General features: G+C 31.1%; 1 protein-coding gene across 4 annotated transcripts in view; it reads right to left on the minus strand.

The window, feature by feature from the left end:
- Positions 1–17560, minus strand: part of LOC118181851 (tetratricopeptide repeat protein 21B-like) — a 226943-nt gene that overhangs the window by 130431 nt on the left and 78952 nt on the right. For all 4 annotated transcript variants that reach the window (XR_015039192.1, XM_085809770.1, XM_085809769.1 and 1 more), the window contains exon 14: positions 5058–5193. Coding sequence is in view for 3 of the 4 variants with exons in the window: in XM_085809770.1 (XP_085665896.1) it covers positions 5058–5193 (136 nt within the window). In the remaining variant the exon portion in view is untranslated. The remainder of the gene's footprint in view (positions 1–5057; positions 5194–17560) is intronic.

Below are 17560 nucleotides of genomic sequence, written 5' to 3' on the forward strand. Positions count from 1 at the left end.
TACGTAACGCTTAAAGCAGATGCCTCTTGCCCAATCAAATAATTGTAAAACAAAACTTTTTTTAACCCAAACTGAAACTTTTGACTCTGAAGTGCTGCGACACTTTTCGCTTACGCTTTCATTCTGGCAGGATAGCAATCATCTATATGCTGCTATGCTTTTTGCTTATGATCAAAAAGTATATTGCCTATAAAGAAGTGATTTTGATATGCCTAAAAATAAAGATAGTGATTTACTTAGTTTTGTCAATGTCTTCTTCCTCCTTTTCCACTCAGTCATCATGACTACGCAGTAATTTATTACAGTTAAATAATTGTAAAACAAAAGTATTGTAAACAAAAAATTGTAAACAAAGTCGATCAGGACGTATACCTGTGTTTCAAGACTCCAATGGAAAAATTTATTCGGCCAGTTCTAATTATGAAGAAATCTGCAAGGCTCTGTCATTCTGTGTTCAGAGTGAATCATGGGAGAAGTCCCATTTCACCAAAAATTTTAATGCAAGTTTGTGCCACATTTCATAATCAAATCATTCGTATATCATCGAACTGCAGTCTTATTACACATATACATGCACACATCCACCATCACTTGTTGCTTCTTTCAGTATACAAGTGGATTAGGTTTTGAACTTTTTGACTTTGTATTTATTCATTATTATTTTATTTTATTTATTTAATTTGTATTAAAGTCAGTCAATGCACTGAGGGAGTCCTTGTGCTCTTGAATTACATGGATTTTTGAATTCATTATTAAAGACGTGGTTAGCGATTCAGACTGTGAATGTATATCTGAATGGGAATCGGACAATTCAGATATAGCCTTTGATTCTACAAGGATGCCACTTACAGAAACGAATAAGGCTGATCTGTTAAAGGTTTTACTTATGAAAAAATGTGTACAATAAAATAGACTTCATCAATGCAGTGGATTTTCTTCAAAATTCGCTTGGATTAGAAGACAACTTAATGCTTGCCATGGACCAAAATTTTAAGGATAATGCAGCCAAGAATAAGACCTACATCCGGATATGATATGAACACACATTATGGAAATTATGGACTCGCAAATTCAAAATATAAGAGGAAAGTGTGAGTTTTTTAAGGTTCATAACAAGTTTGATTTAGCTAATCGCATTGATTTTGATGTTTCAGAATGTGTTGGTTTATCCGCTGCTCATGTAAATGCTGAAAATGTTGCTGGCCCCAGTAATGAAGTCCTCCTCCCTAGTTTAAATAAGGTTTCTAAGACTTCAGACAATGGTACTAAAAATGCAGATGTTCTTATTACTAAAAATGCAGATGTGGGCATGCAAACGATGTTTGGAAGTGGTTCTATTGAAAAGAAAAATAATTTGATTATTAAAAACGTACCCAGGATAATTTTCCCTTCCCGAGGAATACTGCATGTCCCATCAAATTAAGCAAAAATTTTCTTGACCTGGACGTTAGTAATTAATTTAATGTACTTAGTCATTCCAACAATGTTACTACTATATGTAATGACACGGTTATTTGTGATACTGACAATGTTAGTATAAATATTGATAATAAAAAGTCAGAGAAGATTTTAGCCCCACAAAGTGCAGAGCCCCAATTATCAGAATGAAATCGATTATGGTTATTCCCCTAATAAAATTCAGTGACTTTTTCAACACATTGTCATCTGATACCTCCTTTCAATTTACCACACGCATCTCTGGAGAGTTTCTTAAAGTTAACCCCGTCAGCATTGACAATCATTAGAACATAACTTCTTACTTAACTCAAAATAATGTTCAGCATTACGTAGTGTACCAGAAGAAATTTAATCCCTTGAAAGTAGGTATCAAGGGGTTGCCCACTCTGATTATTTAGTTGATGAGATCAAAAAGGAACTTCTCAAGGAAGGATTTAACATGCTAAAGGTTGCACAAATAATTAAATTTAGGGCCTGAGTTCTTATGCCACTGTTTCAAATGCAGTAAATGAGCTAGGTTCTGAAAAAATTATGATGTAAAATTAATGTATTTTATTGTACCAGTAGAACTCTATGAACCATTCTATGGATGGGTGCAAACTTGCTCCAAGGTGCATAAAATGTGCACTGCTGAACAAAAGTTCTGTCTGCCAGGTTAAATGGATTCAAAGGCTCATTAATTGCAACTGTGGAAGCGAACATGCAGCCAACATTTAGAAATCCCCAAAAACCTTTCAACATCAGGGAAAAAACTTTCCAGTAAACCTCATAACTCAGGACCATGTCGTGACACTGTGGTAAAACAGGTAAAGAATGTTGTGGAAGAAGTTCTAGCAAATTATACCTAAAGTTCATACATCAAAGAAGGAAAAAACAAAGAAGGAAAAAACATCAAAGAAGGAAAAATGAAAACAGCTCGAACAGCATTGCTGCTACCCTTGCTTACATATTTAAGGTGTTTGCTAAAATTAAGGTGCTTGCTGAAATTAAGAAATTTTACAGAATATTCCATCATTGACATCATTAAAATTATTTCAAGAAGACAGGGAAATAAAGGGAGCCCGAACTCCAATAAACAAAATCTTTGTGTTGCTAAATATTTTTGAAGAAATATTTAGTGAAGGGAACACTAGTAATTTAATTTAAGTACTTTGTGATGTATATTCAAGGTATTTTACTTGTGGTGTTTCTAGTTTGCATTTGATATTTAATCATTTTCTGTATTTTTATTTGTATTTTAGCATTTGTGGTTTAAGTAGGATTAAATTTTTTATAATTCATTATGATGCCCTATTGACTCATACTTGTCTTTAATTGTAATACCTTGATTGTATGTACTCTATTAACCAGCTTGACAGTGTTGCAGTCTCTTCTATCTACAAATCTTACTTTCTTTCCTTATAATCAGTTTAGGACTGTGTGCTATTTTTAATTAGTTTGGACTATTTACACACAACATCGACACTGCTACTTTGGGGCTAAGTTTAAAAGCTGACGCTTTTCCAAAGAGGTAGGCTTTTCAAGCCAGGTACTGTGGTGTCTCACCACCAGCAAGAAAGTAGAAAAATATTTATAGTAGTTGGACAGTGCATACACAAATTGAAGAGCAAAATGTTTGCATTTGAACATAACTAACAATAAAATAATGTTCAGAAAAGGGTTTTATAATGTTATTTTTATTCAGATTATTGTGGAAAATATTTATCAATATAATTTTTGTTTTCAAGAAGGTGATCTTGTTTACAGAATCTTGTAGAACTCATGTTCTAAAAACATTGGCAGGCTTTAGTATTGGATCATAGCCAACTCATATTTGCATTAATTAAAAATAAAAAATATTTGTTCTTCAATGAATTATTTATGATTACCAGATTATGGTTCTAAAGTAATAAAACTTCAAGAAAGTACTAATAACATATTTTTTTAGACCTCAGAAAAAAATTTTCCTACATGTAAGTATAGGGAAGGCAGTGTAAAAAGTTAGATTTTGTATTTTACACAAACCTTTCTTTTTTTAAATTTTAGCAAGCACGGGCTATGATATATATATATATATGTGTGTGTGTGTGTGTGTGCGTGTGTCATATTTTGGCAGTTGGGCACACACATGAAGCTTGGCATGAAATGATGACAAATTTTTCATGCCAAGCTTCTCAAAACAGCTAAACTAAAGTTAGCTGTTTTGATTCCACATCTTTATTCAATTCAAATGGCAAATCATTATTCTTTTAGGTTCTCCAAGATTACATATGTGATAGTAATTTAGACTAAATAGGATTAACTTTAAATTTACTGGGTCATACTATTGAAACAAAGAAAGAGAGACAGGAAGAGCGGCAGCAAAGGTCTTAAGCGGCAAGAGGAGAAAAGCAATCTGACTAAATATGACGCAAACTTTTCATTTATAATAGCAGTTACATAACATGCCAGAATGTTCTCGAAAGTACTGGTCTAGAGGGAAGATCCTGAAATTGCAGAAAGTTAATTAGAGATTGCCTGTTCGCCTAGAGCAAAGCCATCGTATTTTTTATATTTTACATATATATATCATAACACTGTGTTTAAATGCTTTAAAAAATGCTAAATTCGCACTTACTAAGGCATCAGTTTTAGTTTCCCTTCTTGTTTTTAATTTTCTAAATGACTAAAAATGAAGTGGTATAAATTATTTCTACATTAAATACTTAATTTCTTTTACAATTTTGAACTTGTTCAAAATCTTAGCAATAAACATTACATGCTGCCCAACTAGGATAGTGGTTAGCGATGCTGACTGCCATACTGAAACACCTGAGTTTGAAGCCAAAAGGCATGGATGTTTGTAAACGTGTAGTGTCTGTGCACAATGCGAGCACTCTAAATATGTGGCGAGCCGAAAGTTCCCTTCAGAGGTTGTGGTACGGAAAGAGAGGTGTGAGACCCTCGGACCTGTCCCCCAGGGTTCTATCCTTCAAAATTGGGGGTGGAACAGAGCAATTTTGTACTGTCACCTGCATGGTGCCCAAGATTCTTGCCAATGATAGATGCAATTCTTATGTCTTGTCACGATGAATTTCATGGGCATTATCTGATTCAGACAAGCGAGATTAGTAACAACAAAACATAAATATTGCAATCATAAATTATTACTCAGACATTATGAAACTAGGAAAACATAATTAATGTTTTTATCTTCAAAATTTTACTTTTATAGGTATCATGATTTCTTTAATTTCTAATAAACAAAGGGAACTTGATTCATCCAAAACATTACTAAGCTATTTTGTAAATCTTACAATCCTAGTGATATTTATAATATAAACAATTTCTAAATCAAACTCATCAAAAATGACAGATATTTAATTAATGAAAAGAATTTAACCTAGTTACAAAGAAATAAAATCAGAATACTAATACAATAAGTTTCCCGTGTTTTCAAATCTATTCAAAAATGTTGTTTACCTTGATAGTTAAAAAAACATTTCAAAACATACAAAAGTATAATGTACCTAATAACAGCAACAACTGTTCTTTTATTTTATACACTCATAAAAATAATGCTGAATTGACATTACTAAAGGTTCGATCTGATTCGAGAAAATATTTTAGCGTGATAATACCTTCAAGCAATTTGAGATTTGCAAGCATTACAGTTGTTGAAAATCCAAGATATCCAGGACATGATGAATGGAGATTTTGAACAGCAGTAAGACACAGTTTTATAGCCTCCCTGTATGAAGACTGAGTTTTTGGAAGCTTCATTATTAAAAAAGACAGGAAGCAAAAATTAAAATCAGTATAAAATATACATATTTAAATGACATACAATGAATACTTATGAAAAAAACATTTGCATCAAATGCTTGTAAAAAATGTCAAAAAATCTTTTGCTATAATTAAGTTCACAATTATGTTATAAGTTTATAATAAAACTTCTTTAGGTGTGAGAAACACATATTCATTCTAATTTGTAAATAGGTTTTGCTCAGGAAAAAATAGAAAAGAATAATTACTATCATATTATTGGAAAGCCAAGTATCCAAGAAAACCTAATGTTATTTTTCTCACCAACAGAATTTCATAGTTTTCATAATTTACTTAGTCATCAACAAAATTTCATAGTTATTTTTCTCACAAACAGAATTTCATTCTCATAATTTACTTCAAGTCAAAGGAAAACAAATTTTACCCTGGAAAAATATAATTCTCTGAATATCTCAAAAAAGGATATCACATATTATTTAGTGTAGAGGTAGTGATGGAAAATATGAAGCAAGACTTTCATAGAAACATGAACACAAAAATGTCTTTTAATGCATTCAATCTTTCTTACATTACATATGCTGGTGGCTGCTTTATTTTATTTTAATTTAAAAACTAAAAATGAATTAAATGTTAATAAAATGTATATAAAAAAAGTAGAAAATTAATGATGGTACCCTACAATATTTGTATCTAAAAGTTTTTTTGAAAAGGCAAAAGGTACTATATAAAAATATACAATTCCATTTTTCTATTGGTTAATGACTATAAAAAATCATCTTTATTTTAAATGGCTTTAAAAATAAAAATGATCAGTAGAATATTAAGCTTTATGACATTTTAAAACATGCTGACTATTTTTTTACAGTATGTTGACCAACTCTTCTACCTTTTTTGGCCATGGAAGCAAAATATTTCTTACACTGTATTACTGTTACACCAAATTACCTTTCCCATATTTTCAGGCTTCAATGCTGACTGAAAAAGAGGAGGTTCATCTCTACTTCTTTTGTTGCATGAATCAGATGACTTGCCAGCACATTATTATTATATGATTTCTGATGTACACTGCTCCAAAAAAAAATGGGACAGTTCTATATCTCCCGTTCTACTGGGCCGATTAACAAAATTCAAATTGCGTTCTTCATGTCTCGAAAGCGGGACTTAGGATATATATTAGATTTATACATAGCACTATTCTCACATAGGTATTTTGACACAAAATCGGACTTTTTTTGAAATAACATACCAATTTTTTCCCATATTTCGATTCTAAGACTCAAATTATGCCTAAAAATTAAATTTTATAAAATTTAGTGCGAAATTTATGGAGAAATTTAACAATTTATGTTGGCGCTTTTTATTCAGTTTGCGCCAAAATTAGTTCACTTGGCGAACTTCTTAATATGTGGCAACCTATTTTCATTTCCATTTTTACATAGTGCGTGAGAGAAAAAAAGGACCCAATCATTCCTTCTTTCAAATAATGTTCTTTATGTTACATTTTTAATTATATTTGTTATTAATTTTAAGAATTGTTTTCTTTTTCGAATTTCATTTTAATTGTTTAAGTTCCATGGTTTCATTCGAATAACTGTTTTAAAAATTTCTATTTACTCATTCGAACTGCGTAGTTTAAATCAAAGGTGCATCATTTATTTTATTTTTTTTCCAAATAGTTTTCTTTATACTATATTTTTAGCCATAGTTACTATTTTAGGTAATTTTTAAATTTTTAGACTTTTATTTTAATTGTTAATGTTGCATTGTCTCTTCAGATAATTATTTTAAAATTTTCTATTCATTTATTCATTCAAAGAGCATTTTAAATATATTTATTAATATAAATTTTCCAGAATTTGATTTTATTTATTTGAATTGAATTTCTTTCAGAAGAATACTTTGTAACCCAGACTACGATGCGTTTGAAAACTGCATATATTAAAAGAGAAAATACAGTAAAGCACAGTTAACATGCCTTTCAATGTTTCGTTCAGAAAAGATATATATAAATAAGAGAGATGTATAACCGACATTTTAACTTAGGATGACTTGCATACACTGCTTTAAACAGTTTTATCATTGTGCCCATTGCTTTACACAATTTTATCCTACATTTGGTTTCTTAAAATGTTATTCATATTTTAGTCAAATATTTTATTTTTGAAACCGCAAGAATCAAATATCATAAGATTAAAAAGTTTCAAATTTAAAAAAAATACAAACACTAAATTTTACACAAAAATTTATTTGTTCTTCTCTTTTTCTTCAGGCATTCTGCTTCATTCTTGCTCTTTTTCTTTAGGCATTCTGCAAGTATATTAAAAAGCATCCAACTTTTCGAAATATTTTGGTATTTCTAACAATCATTTTAAATAAAGTTATCGCCTTCCATTTTATAAAGGCACACAAGTGGCCGAGCGGTAAAGTCGCTGAACACTGGTAGTTCACTCCGGGATTCGAATCCCGGTAAACGGGCTGGTTGCATGGGCGTTTTCGAGGACTTTCTCATGTGTAACATGTATGCTAGCTGGTTTCCCTTAGAAAGTTCTTCACGAAGGCATCCTTCTTTTTAGGCAGATAGCCCTGCTTTGCTGCAACTTAATAATCCTTTTCAATCCATTTCATCAGTATTTGATCAGAGGCTTTATCAGTCTTTAGAGGCTAAATATTTTGAAGGTATGAGATGAAAGGAAAGACTGGTTTCATGAAGAGATTTTGGTTTATTTAATTATGACAAAGCACACTAGGGCTATCTGCCTAAGGGGAGGGATGCCTTCGTGGAGGACTTTCTAAGGAAAACTGCCCTCGTATACACGTTACACATGGGGAAACCCACGAAAACGCCCATGCAGCCAGTCCGTTTGAGGGATTTGAACCTCGTACCGAACTACCAGTCTTCAGCGGCTTTACCGCTCGGCCGCTGTTTCATCAGGAGGAAAAAAATACGCCTTTAGGTGACATCCACATACATCACTGGATAAACTCCTGAATCTTCAAATAATTCGACTGAGAAATCATGGCATTCTCCGTTTATGATATGATATGATGTTCTATAATTTAAATTTTTACAACCATATAGTCTAAAACCAGTTGCTCTTCACTTTAATCTGCAATGATATTGTTTTTGTCTTTTCGTTAACACAAGCTCAATTGATGTTATTTGCTGGTGTACACATCCAAGTGTTTTCTCTTTGAACACCTAAAGTATCCTGAAAGTATATTCAAAAGCCTCCAACTTTTTTAAACATCTTGGTATCATCTTGGTTTTGAAACATCTTGGTCTGCAAATTTTTGCTTAATTTTCTCTCTAATTTTCTTCTTTCCGTCTACAGTTATTTTCAGTGCTCACACAAGAAAATTAAGATTTTTTGTTTGCTAGACTTCCATAAATTTTGCATTCTTGTCAAATTTTTAAAATATCAATTACATGAATTGCATTTTAGCTGAAGACAGCTTTTCATTTTCTAGTCATTTTAACTATAAATAAAGTTTAAAGCAAAGATGACAAAGAAATAAAACAGTCACGCCGTGTTTATTCTGTATCGCCGAGTGACCCGATTCTTATATCAGCTGAAACTATCTAAATCATATTAAAGATCATGTTTCTTTATACAACCTATAATGTGAGAGAAAAATTAGCTTTCTAAGAGGATTAATATGAAAATTTATATTGATATACATATTTTTAAAGGTGGGATTTGAACCAAACTGTCAAACTTTTAAAGTTTAATTTACATGGTGGTTATAATTAAAGTTCCTCTTTGAAATGGTCATAAAAGAAAAACTATTGGACCAAATGTTATCAGACTTGGGAATCGTGTAAAGGAGGTTATGGGAATTTTATTTTCCGAGGGAAAAAAAAAAGTGTTAAAAAAACTCACCACCAGAGGAAAAATGGCGCTGTATGCAATACCGTTAAATAAAATAAGACATGAAAACATCTGTTTAAAATGTGTTTAATCATTTCCAAAATGTGTTACAAAGCATGTTCAGTGTAGCATCCAGCATTTTCCGATAGCAAGTTAAATCCTGTTACTGCATGCATTCTCAACAGCAGCTCTTAGCATATCAGGAGGAATGTTACGGACATGTCGGTGTATCACATTTTCCATTTCTGCCAAATTGTTTAGATTATTTCCATAAACAGTGCTTTTGAGATAACCCCATAGCCAAAAGCCACAGAGGTTGAGGTAGGTCTGATGGGAAGAGGAGAAGTGTCAGCCTATAAGACATTCATTTGTGAAATGCTGCCTAAGTAACTGTGCGACACACATGAGGTGGGGCCCAGCCCTGCATAAAAATTGTAGTATCTAAAATGCCACGTTACTGCAGTTCATGTATCACGAAACATTTTAACATTGACTCCAAGCGAGCTGCAATCACAGTGGTCCAGCTGTCAACTGCTCTTCAGAGAAAAATGGTTCAGTTATGAAAATAGCTGTCATTCCACACCAAACGGTGTGGAATGACTGTTATGCAATCGAATGCAATAGGAGAATGCGATGGAACTAAATAGATAACATGAGGGATTTCTTTGGCCCAAATCGATTAAAAGCATTTTGAATTAGTATCTTCATGTTTTAGGGCCGAATTCAGGCTTCAAAAATTACAAATTAACGATCTGTAAGAAAACGATTTCCAGATTGTACGCTCTCGTGTGAGTGATTTGCGATCTCACATTTTCTAATCGCTAATTCGTGGTTTTCACGGACCAATTTCTCACTTACACGGATGGCACACTCGACTTTTATCGAATTTAACGCCTTTAAATGGTAATTTGCTTACTTCAAAGTTTCTTAAGGGTATACAACATATTAAACCCGTGTAACGAAAGGTTAAATTAGATTCCAACCCATATTTCGTTTAACAATATTGCATACAGCGCCATTTTGCCCCTGGTGGTGAGGTTTCAAACTTCCTTTTTTTCGAGGAAAAAAAATTCCCATGACCTCCTTTACACGCTTACCAAGTTTGATAATATTTGATCCAGTAGTTTTCCTTTTATGACCGCTTCAAAGTGGAACTTTAATTATAACCACCCTGTATATTACTAAATTTTAATTTGAAGCTATGCGTTATATGTATACCATGCGTAAGAATTTCACTTTTATGGAAAAAATAAAGAATCAAAGCATATATACTTAGGATAATGGACCAAAACTGAAAAAATTTCCCCTCCCTCCGAAAATAAACTATTGAAACTTCGACCTTGAATTTATTGGATTATCGAAATATTTAATTTGACTTATCTTCTAAGTCCTAGTTCCGACAACAATTCCGTCAAAAATTCCGAATTACTGAAGCTAAAGTAAAAGGTTTAGTATATATTCACTGTATGTTAATAACGTAATCAGAGTGTAATAAAAATAGATTATAGAATTTATGCTGATGCAAATTTTGTCTGAATGCACAGCATGTAATGGAAGAGCAGGCTTGCAGAGTTCTGTTTTTGACATGCCTCTAAAAGTAGATGACATACTCCTTTTATCTCTTCAATGTCAAAAAACTTTCCTTTGAGAGGCAACTTTAGTTTTTGGGAAAGAAAAAAAATCACAAGAAGAAAATTTTTAAGAACATGCAGGACGATTGAGTACACATACTTATTTTCGGAACACAAGCGGTTCTCCGACTGGTTATTGAATAATGAAAAGATGCATTATCATGCAATACAAAACATTTGGAATACGTTTTCTCACTGAATAACGTAAGATTAAAAGTCATCTTCTCAATTCACAGCCATTTTCAAGTTAACTACTCGGGCAATTGCAGAATCGTTTAGATACCTGAGCTTGTAAGACAAACCTAATATCACTGGATTTAAACACTTCTTTAAACTTCCGAGAACATTCCTTCTTTAACTCATATTCCAAGAATATTAATTGAATACAATTATTGCAAAAGAAATTGAATATTCATTTGCACTATGGCTTGGTAGTTTACTAACCAATTAAAAAAAACTTAAATTCAGCTTTTTGTGTCTAATAATACAACAATATTTTAAATATTTACAAATAAAATATTAAATTGGAGATTTAATTGGAGCCTCACCAGTTGCCTAGCATTTGAAGATTGTTAAATACTAATTATTTGTTGCAAAGGCTAACCCAGGCTGCATGGTTGGTTTCCGTAGTTTCCTAGGTTCTCTTTACAAAGATTCTCTATGAAAGCATCTTAACCAAATAGCTCCCATGTTCTTTCTATGTTCAAATAACCAACTAACCTAGTTTAAGCGCGATTTCCAAGTGAAGTTACTAAGAAAACCTGAATACTCATTAAAAATCATGTAGCTTGCCAATCGGGAGTAACGTGAAAGATACGGCGCCAATAATTGAATTGCTGTTACGGTACGCTCTTTCTAAACTTAATTCTAATTAAATGGTCATTTCTTAATTAAATATAATTGATTTTTAACTTCTACTAGAGCTGATGGTAAGAATTGAAGTGCAAATAAATAATATCGTGTGCAATCTTGATTAATATAAAATTAGAAATATTTGCATAGAATAATAATAGAAAAATATTTGCATTCAGACAAAGTTTTTTGAAATATTTGCAATTACTTTATAAGAAGGATTTATTAATAACCATAATAATTACTTATTATATTAGTGATGATTAGAATTCAGTTCTTGACCATTACATTCTAAATTAGAATTATAAGGATATAATGAAAATACGCTAGGCGTAAAAATACGAGTACATTTTAGGATAAAAAATGAGTTGATTTTTTATGTTTAAAAACTTCTTAAATTCATTTAATAAACATCGTACTCTCATTGTTAATTGAATCCAGAATGTTGGGTGTCGTTTATATGTAATTATTCTTACTTGTCCACAGAACCTGCTGACTTATCCAGCCATTAAGTAGCTGCAGATCATTTCTACATAACCATTGAACTTCCATTAATTTGGTCTCTAGAGGGTTGTATGTTTATATCATAATTTGACTTTTAGAAAAATGATTATTCTAAATCTTATGTTTCTATAAAAATATACTGTGCTTTAAAAATATGGATGATAGTATCAGCCGCTCTTTCAGCCACTTCATAAGCAACAGCTTGTTTAGAAATAAATTATGCAGTTAATGTCATAAAATATTTTCATAATATTCAAATAAACATCAAACGAAAGTTCTCAGTTTTAGACAATTCGATTTAAATGAAGTTAAAGTAAAGTAGCAGACAATAAAACATTGAAGATAAAAATTTACTCTTACAAATATTTTTTTTTAAAAAAAGAAGAAAGAGAGAAATTTAAAAAAATAGTTAAAAATTTGAATAATATCATCTATAATTTAAAAAAATACTTTTCATAATATTAATAAACATTTATTACCAGGGCTTAATTTCTAAGATTAGAAGTGCCGGAGCCCTATGGAAGACCGTCAGCAGACAGGAACAAGAGTACATAAATAAATAAAATGACTATTAAACTCATTAATAAATTTAAAATTAAATAGTTAATTATTATCAAATTAATTAATAGATATCTAATTAATGTTTATAAATTGTTATTTAATCAATTATTGTTATATAATTAATTTTAATTTAATTGATAATTATTAGATAATTAATTATTATTTATTGAAATAATTAAAGATTGAAGTAATTAAAATTAAATAAAATGTAAAGAGATAAATTGAAATTTAATACGCAATTTTTAATATAATTTTATTGTTAAAATAAAATTTTCAAGACAAAATTTCTACTGAAATTTTTATTCAATTATATAAAAGAAGTACCGCAGCCTTCTTATTCAGGGCTCCAGTGCGTTCTGACTAGAATTATGATTTATTACAAAAACTAAGAAGCACCGGAGCCGAGATCTGGTGGGTTCCGGCCCAATTTAAGTTCTGATCGTAGGGGGGGGATTCTTTTATCATAAAAAAAAAATTAAATATACTTAAGTATCAATGATGAAAATTCCAGGGTGAAACAGAATGAGGGTATGAGTGGGTGGAAACAAAAAATGAAGGGAATCTTGGTGAGAGAGAATGTTCTCTTTGACCGCGGCTCTCTCTTGATATAATTGTAGCCATCAAGCAGATGGGTGTCAGAGGTAAATGAATCGGACTCCTAAATGTAAAGTTGCTGGTTACGCTTCCCCCCCCCATTAGTGGATACTGTGGGAAGACGGTGTATATTGGACGTGCTTGAGCAGTTTATCTCAGTATTTCACTCTTATTGTACTCGCTGTCACTTAACGCACATTTAAGAACACAAATTTTAATTCCTGCGAGGATAACTAACTGTAAGCATCGGTAACAATACACTAGATACAATGACATGGCAAGAAATTTAGGCGTTCCTAAACAAACTCCCCCAAATTTATTGCTTTTCTTAAAGGAAAAGGTTTCCGCATGTGAGTGAGGGGACTTTACTTGAACGTCTCATGTTCTCATGAGTTCGTATTTCTAGGGAAATAGAGTATTGCAAGGTCTGCTTATTTTTAAACTAAAACGTTAGGAATTCTAAATTTTTTCCCTTTAAATTGTGGTTCAGCTTTATAAAAAGAAGTACCGGAGCTCATCTTATTAAGGGCTCCGGTGCGCTCCGGCTAAAATTGTAATTTATCTTAAAAATTGAGAAGCACCGAAGCCGGGCTCCAGCGCAATTTAAGCACTGTTTATTACGCATCATTGAGGGAAAAAATTTCATATAATTCATTCTCCGTAAAATTTTATTTGAAATTTAAGGTTGAAAATAGCTGTGGCAATTCAATATAACAAAAATCCATAAACCACATTTGGCGTTATTATCGCTCAAAAAAAAGATGCCAAATTGCAAAACACGAAAAAATATGTAAATTCGTGTATATCTTAGAAAATTTTGAATAAAAAAAAAAGTCTAATTTTTTGCAGGTATGCTTAGAAATACACCTACTTTAAGATGATGGTAAAAATTTTATAGGTTGTAATTCAAAATTGTTTTCAAAAAATTTCTAAAAATTATTTAAAAATAGAAATTTAAAAAATAAAACACAAAAAATGGGTAAATTTTATTTGGAAAGAACCTAAATTTTGAAATGTGAAAGGAAAGATAACAAAAGTTTAACAAAAAAAGATATATTAATAAAAATTTGCCTAATTCAATTAACGCTGAGGAGCTAAAATTTTGAGAGCTAATATTTTAAAAACTACTCGTACGATTTTTACAAAACTTGGCATTCTGGCATAATTTGAGTTGCAGAATCGAAATATGGAAAAATATTGGTATGTTATTTCAGAAAAAGTCCGCTTTTGTGTCAAAATACCTATGTAGAAATAGTGCTATGTATAAATCTAATATATATCTTAAGTCACGCTTTCGAGACATGAAAAACGCAGTTTGAATTTTGTCAATAGGCCCAGTAGAACGGGAGATATAGCACTGTCCCTTTTTTTTAAATTTTTTTTTTTTTTTTGCAGTGTACATATAATTCTTAAAATATTTTTCTGTGAAGATTATGATAATGATTCACTTTATCTATAAAAAAAACATTTTTATCTGAAGATTATGATTTTGATTTATTTTACACATAAACAATAGCAATCATAGATGCATTGACAAACTAAAAAGATGAATTAAGAAATAAGAAAATTAATTTCTTTCACAAAGCTACACATAGTTGAATCTTTAAATTATGTATGTCCCAAATTTGAGATGGATTGCACATGCAACAAATGAACATCCTGGATATCCTGGATAACATAAATTGATTTATTAAGAGCAGCGTATCTATATAATGTAATGCTGGAAAAGGAAATAAATTTACAAAACATTACAAATAACGGAGAAAAAACAGTAAAATACAGCTACCATAAAAAAAAATGCTAGGCACTTATATACCAGGTGATTAGCAGCTGCATGAAGACATTTAACGATAATCTTTGTTAATCCCTTGATAACTGCAGCAAAACAGAATCAAAGTTTGATCCTATTCTCAAGGCTGATCCCATTTTGATAATTAAGTTCTCGGAAACAACAAAAGAAATCCATTTATTTAATTTTAAGCATAGTAAATGCCAAATATAATTTAAGAAAAAGAACTAATTTCCCCTAGACACAATTTTTTCCATTCCCTTTATTTAACAAAACAAAAAACAAACAAACAAAAAAAAAACTAGTACACACCTAGTAAAATTTGGGAGAAAGAATGAGAACGCTAATTATGCATAAAAAGTCTTGTGCATACTTTTTAGAAATCTATCCCAAAAAATATATAAACCGAATTAGTATCAAAGGAAGAGGTTAATAAAACTGGTCTAACATATTAGAAGCAGCAGTTTAAAAAAGAAGCTGAATAAATTATATATATAAGAAATATTTTCTTATGCTTCATAGAAATTAATGCATCAGAAAAAGGTCATTTACTTCACTAATTACAGTATTTAAAACTGAAAGTAAGGCCCTCCACGAATATAAGACTTTACAATATGTTTACTTTTAGGATTACTACCTAATGATTCTTTACTTTTTAGGATAAATTCTAAGAAATAAAAATGGAGGGGAATATTTGCTTTGTCTTGCATTAATTCTAAGAGAGGGAATTCTAGTTTCTAGTTTATCTGTCTTCATTCTAAATTTCCTTAAGATAACATTACCATTAGCCGTGAACGAAAGACATTGTTAGGGATACATTGCTATTTGTTTGTTTTCAGATATATCAGTGACCAGATAATGGATGCACATCTAGCGAAATCACTAAATGTGGCTGTTATAATTAGCAGTAGATATGCAGTTTATATATATATGCAGTTTATATATATAAACTATATATATATATAAAAACCTGTGTGATTTATTAAGAACTATTATTCTATATAGTGTTTTATATAGAATTTATAGTGTAATTATTCTATATAGTATGAAAATTAACCCTCTTATTCTGCAATTTCATTCATCAAAATACTTGATACTACTAGATTTTTGAGCAAAAATATTGCAAATAAATGGAGTCTTATTTACATGCAAATACAGTATTCAGTATGTCAATACCATACTATACTATATTGCAACACACAATACAAATGAGTACATAATACAGTACAAAATCGAAAATACGGACATCCATTATCCGGAATTATCTAAAATCCGGACCTCAAAACCATCAACAAAGTTTTTCTCGTAGGTTTTATACTTGCTCATTTAATCCCCCCTCCGCGCATAATAAAACATATAGAGAGTCCCGATCCTTAATTTCACTTTGACGCTAAATAAAATACCTCGTTATTGAAGAAACCATGATTTTAGCATAAATTTTTATCATCAGTAATTTGGCTCCATTGCCGCATGCGTGCTTGGCACACATCTCAAACCGAAGCATTCCACATAGATAAATTGTTGATCTCACGCCAGTCTGGCGAATCATTATTTATTATACTTTCCTTTCCTCACCGCATGTTTATCAAAACATGGCAAATTCAGTAATGACTCACATAGCGATGGCTAAATAATTTTATGTTAGTAATTGAATAATAAAGGAGTATGGTAACCTTTTATGTTGACATTACACTTGGCGGTGATTACAGATTCATGTTAAATGCGCTAAAAAATATTGACGAGGAAAAATTTACCAAAAATTTCTTTCTATATGCTAAAAATAGATTTTGTTGATGATACTTATAGAGCCAAAAATTACATTTAAGGCTATTTGAATTAAAAATAACTGATTTTTTATTCACATAAAGCCAGAACCAGCAGCCAGAACCAGTAATGGCCGCAACAAGTCGCAGAATTTAGGACCCATACAGATAGCATCAGGAGATAAGATATATAGCGCCCGCCCTCAATACGGCTTAAGTATATGTGGGAATTTATTTATTCAGAATTCTGATAAGCCTTAAGCATGTGCAAGAAACAGACATAAGTATAATAAATAACTAAACTAACACAATTCAGGTTTAATTGTCTCAGTGCGTGATAGAAGCAAGATAAAATTTAATGGAACAACTTGTCGTTAGTGGCCAAGCTCATGATGCATAGCCAAATATGTATAGTGAACGACAGCTAAATTTGATGATGATAGCCTCAAATTTCAAAGGTTTTCGGATATCGCAAAACAAAGGTGAAATTTTCCAATTAACGGATTTTGTAAAGAAATGTGGAGAAGCGGTAATAAATGAAGATGATATAAAAGAAGTTTTTGATTGTGATGACAATGCTTCTCAATCATCAATCAATTAATGAATGGCAAAAACTGCAGTATGTTTCTAGATCCAGAAAATACCGCTACCAAGAGTGAAGAAAGCAACAAAGAAGTTACTGAAAATGAAAAAATTTAGACTGACATGTTAGTCGGAATTCTCGACACAGCAGTTATAGGACTTCAACAATGTAACTAAACAAAAGATTATGTCTGTCTACAGAATTAAAAAAAA

This window comes from Stegodyphus dumicola, chromosome X2, assembly GCF_044657685.1.
Source record: "Stegodyphus dumicola isolate Sdum_Otavi_A_Nest chromosome X2, ASM4465768v1".
Taxonomy (NCBI): domain Eukaryota; kingdom Metazoa; phylum Arthropoda; class Arachnida; order Araneae; family Eresidae; genus Stegodyphus; species Stegodyphus dumicola.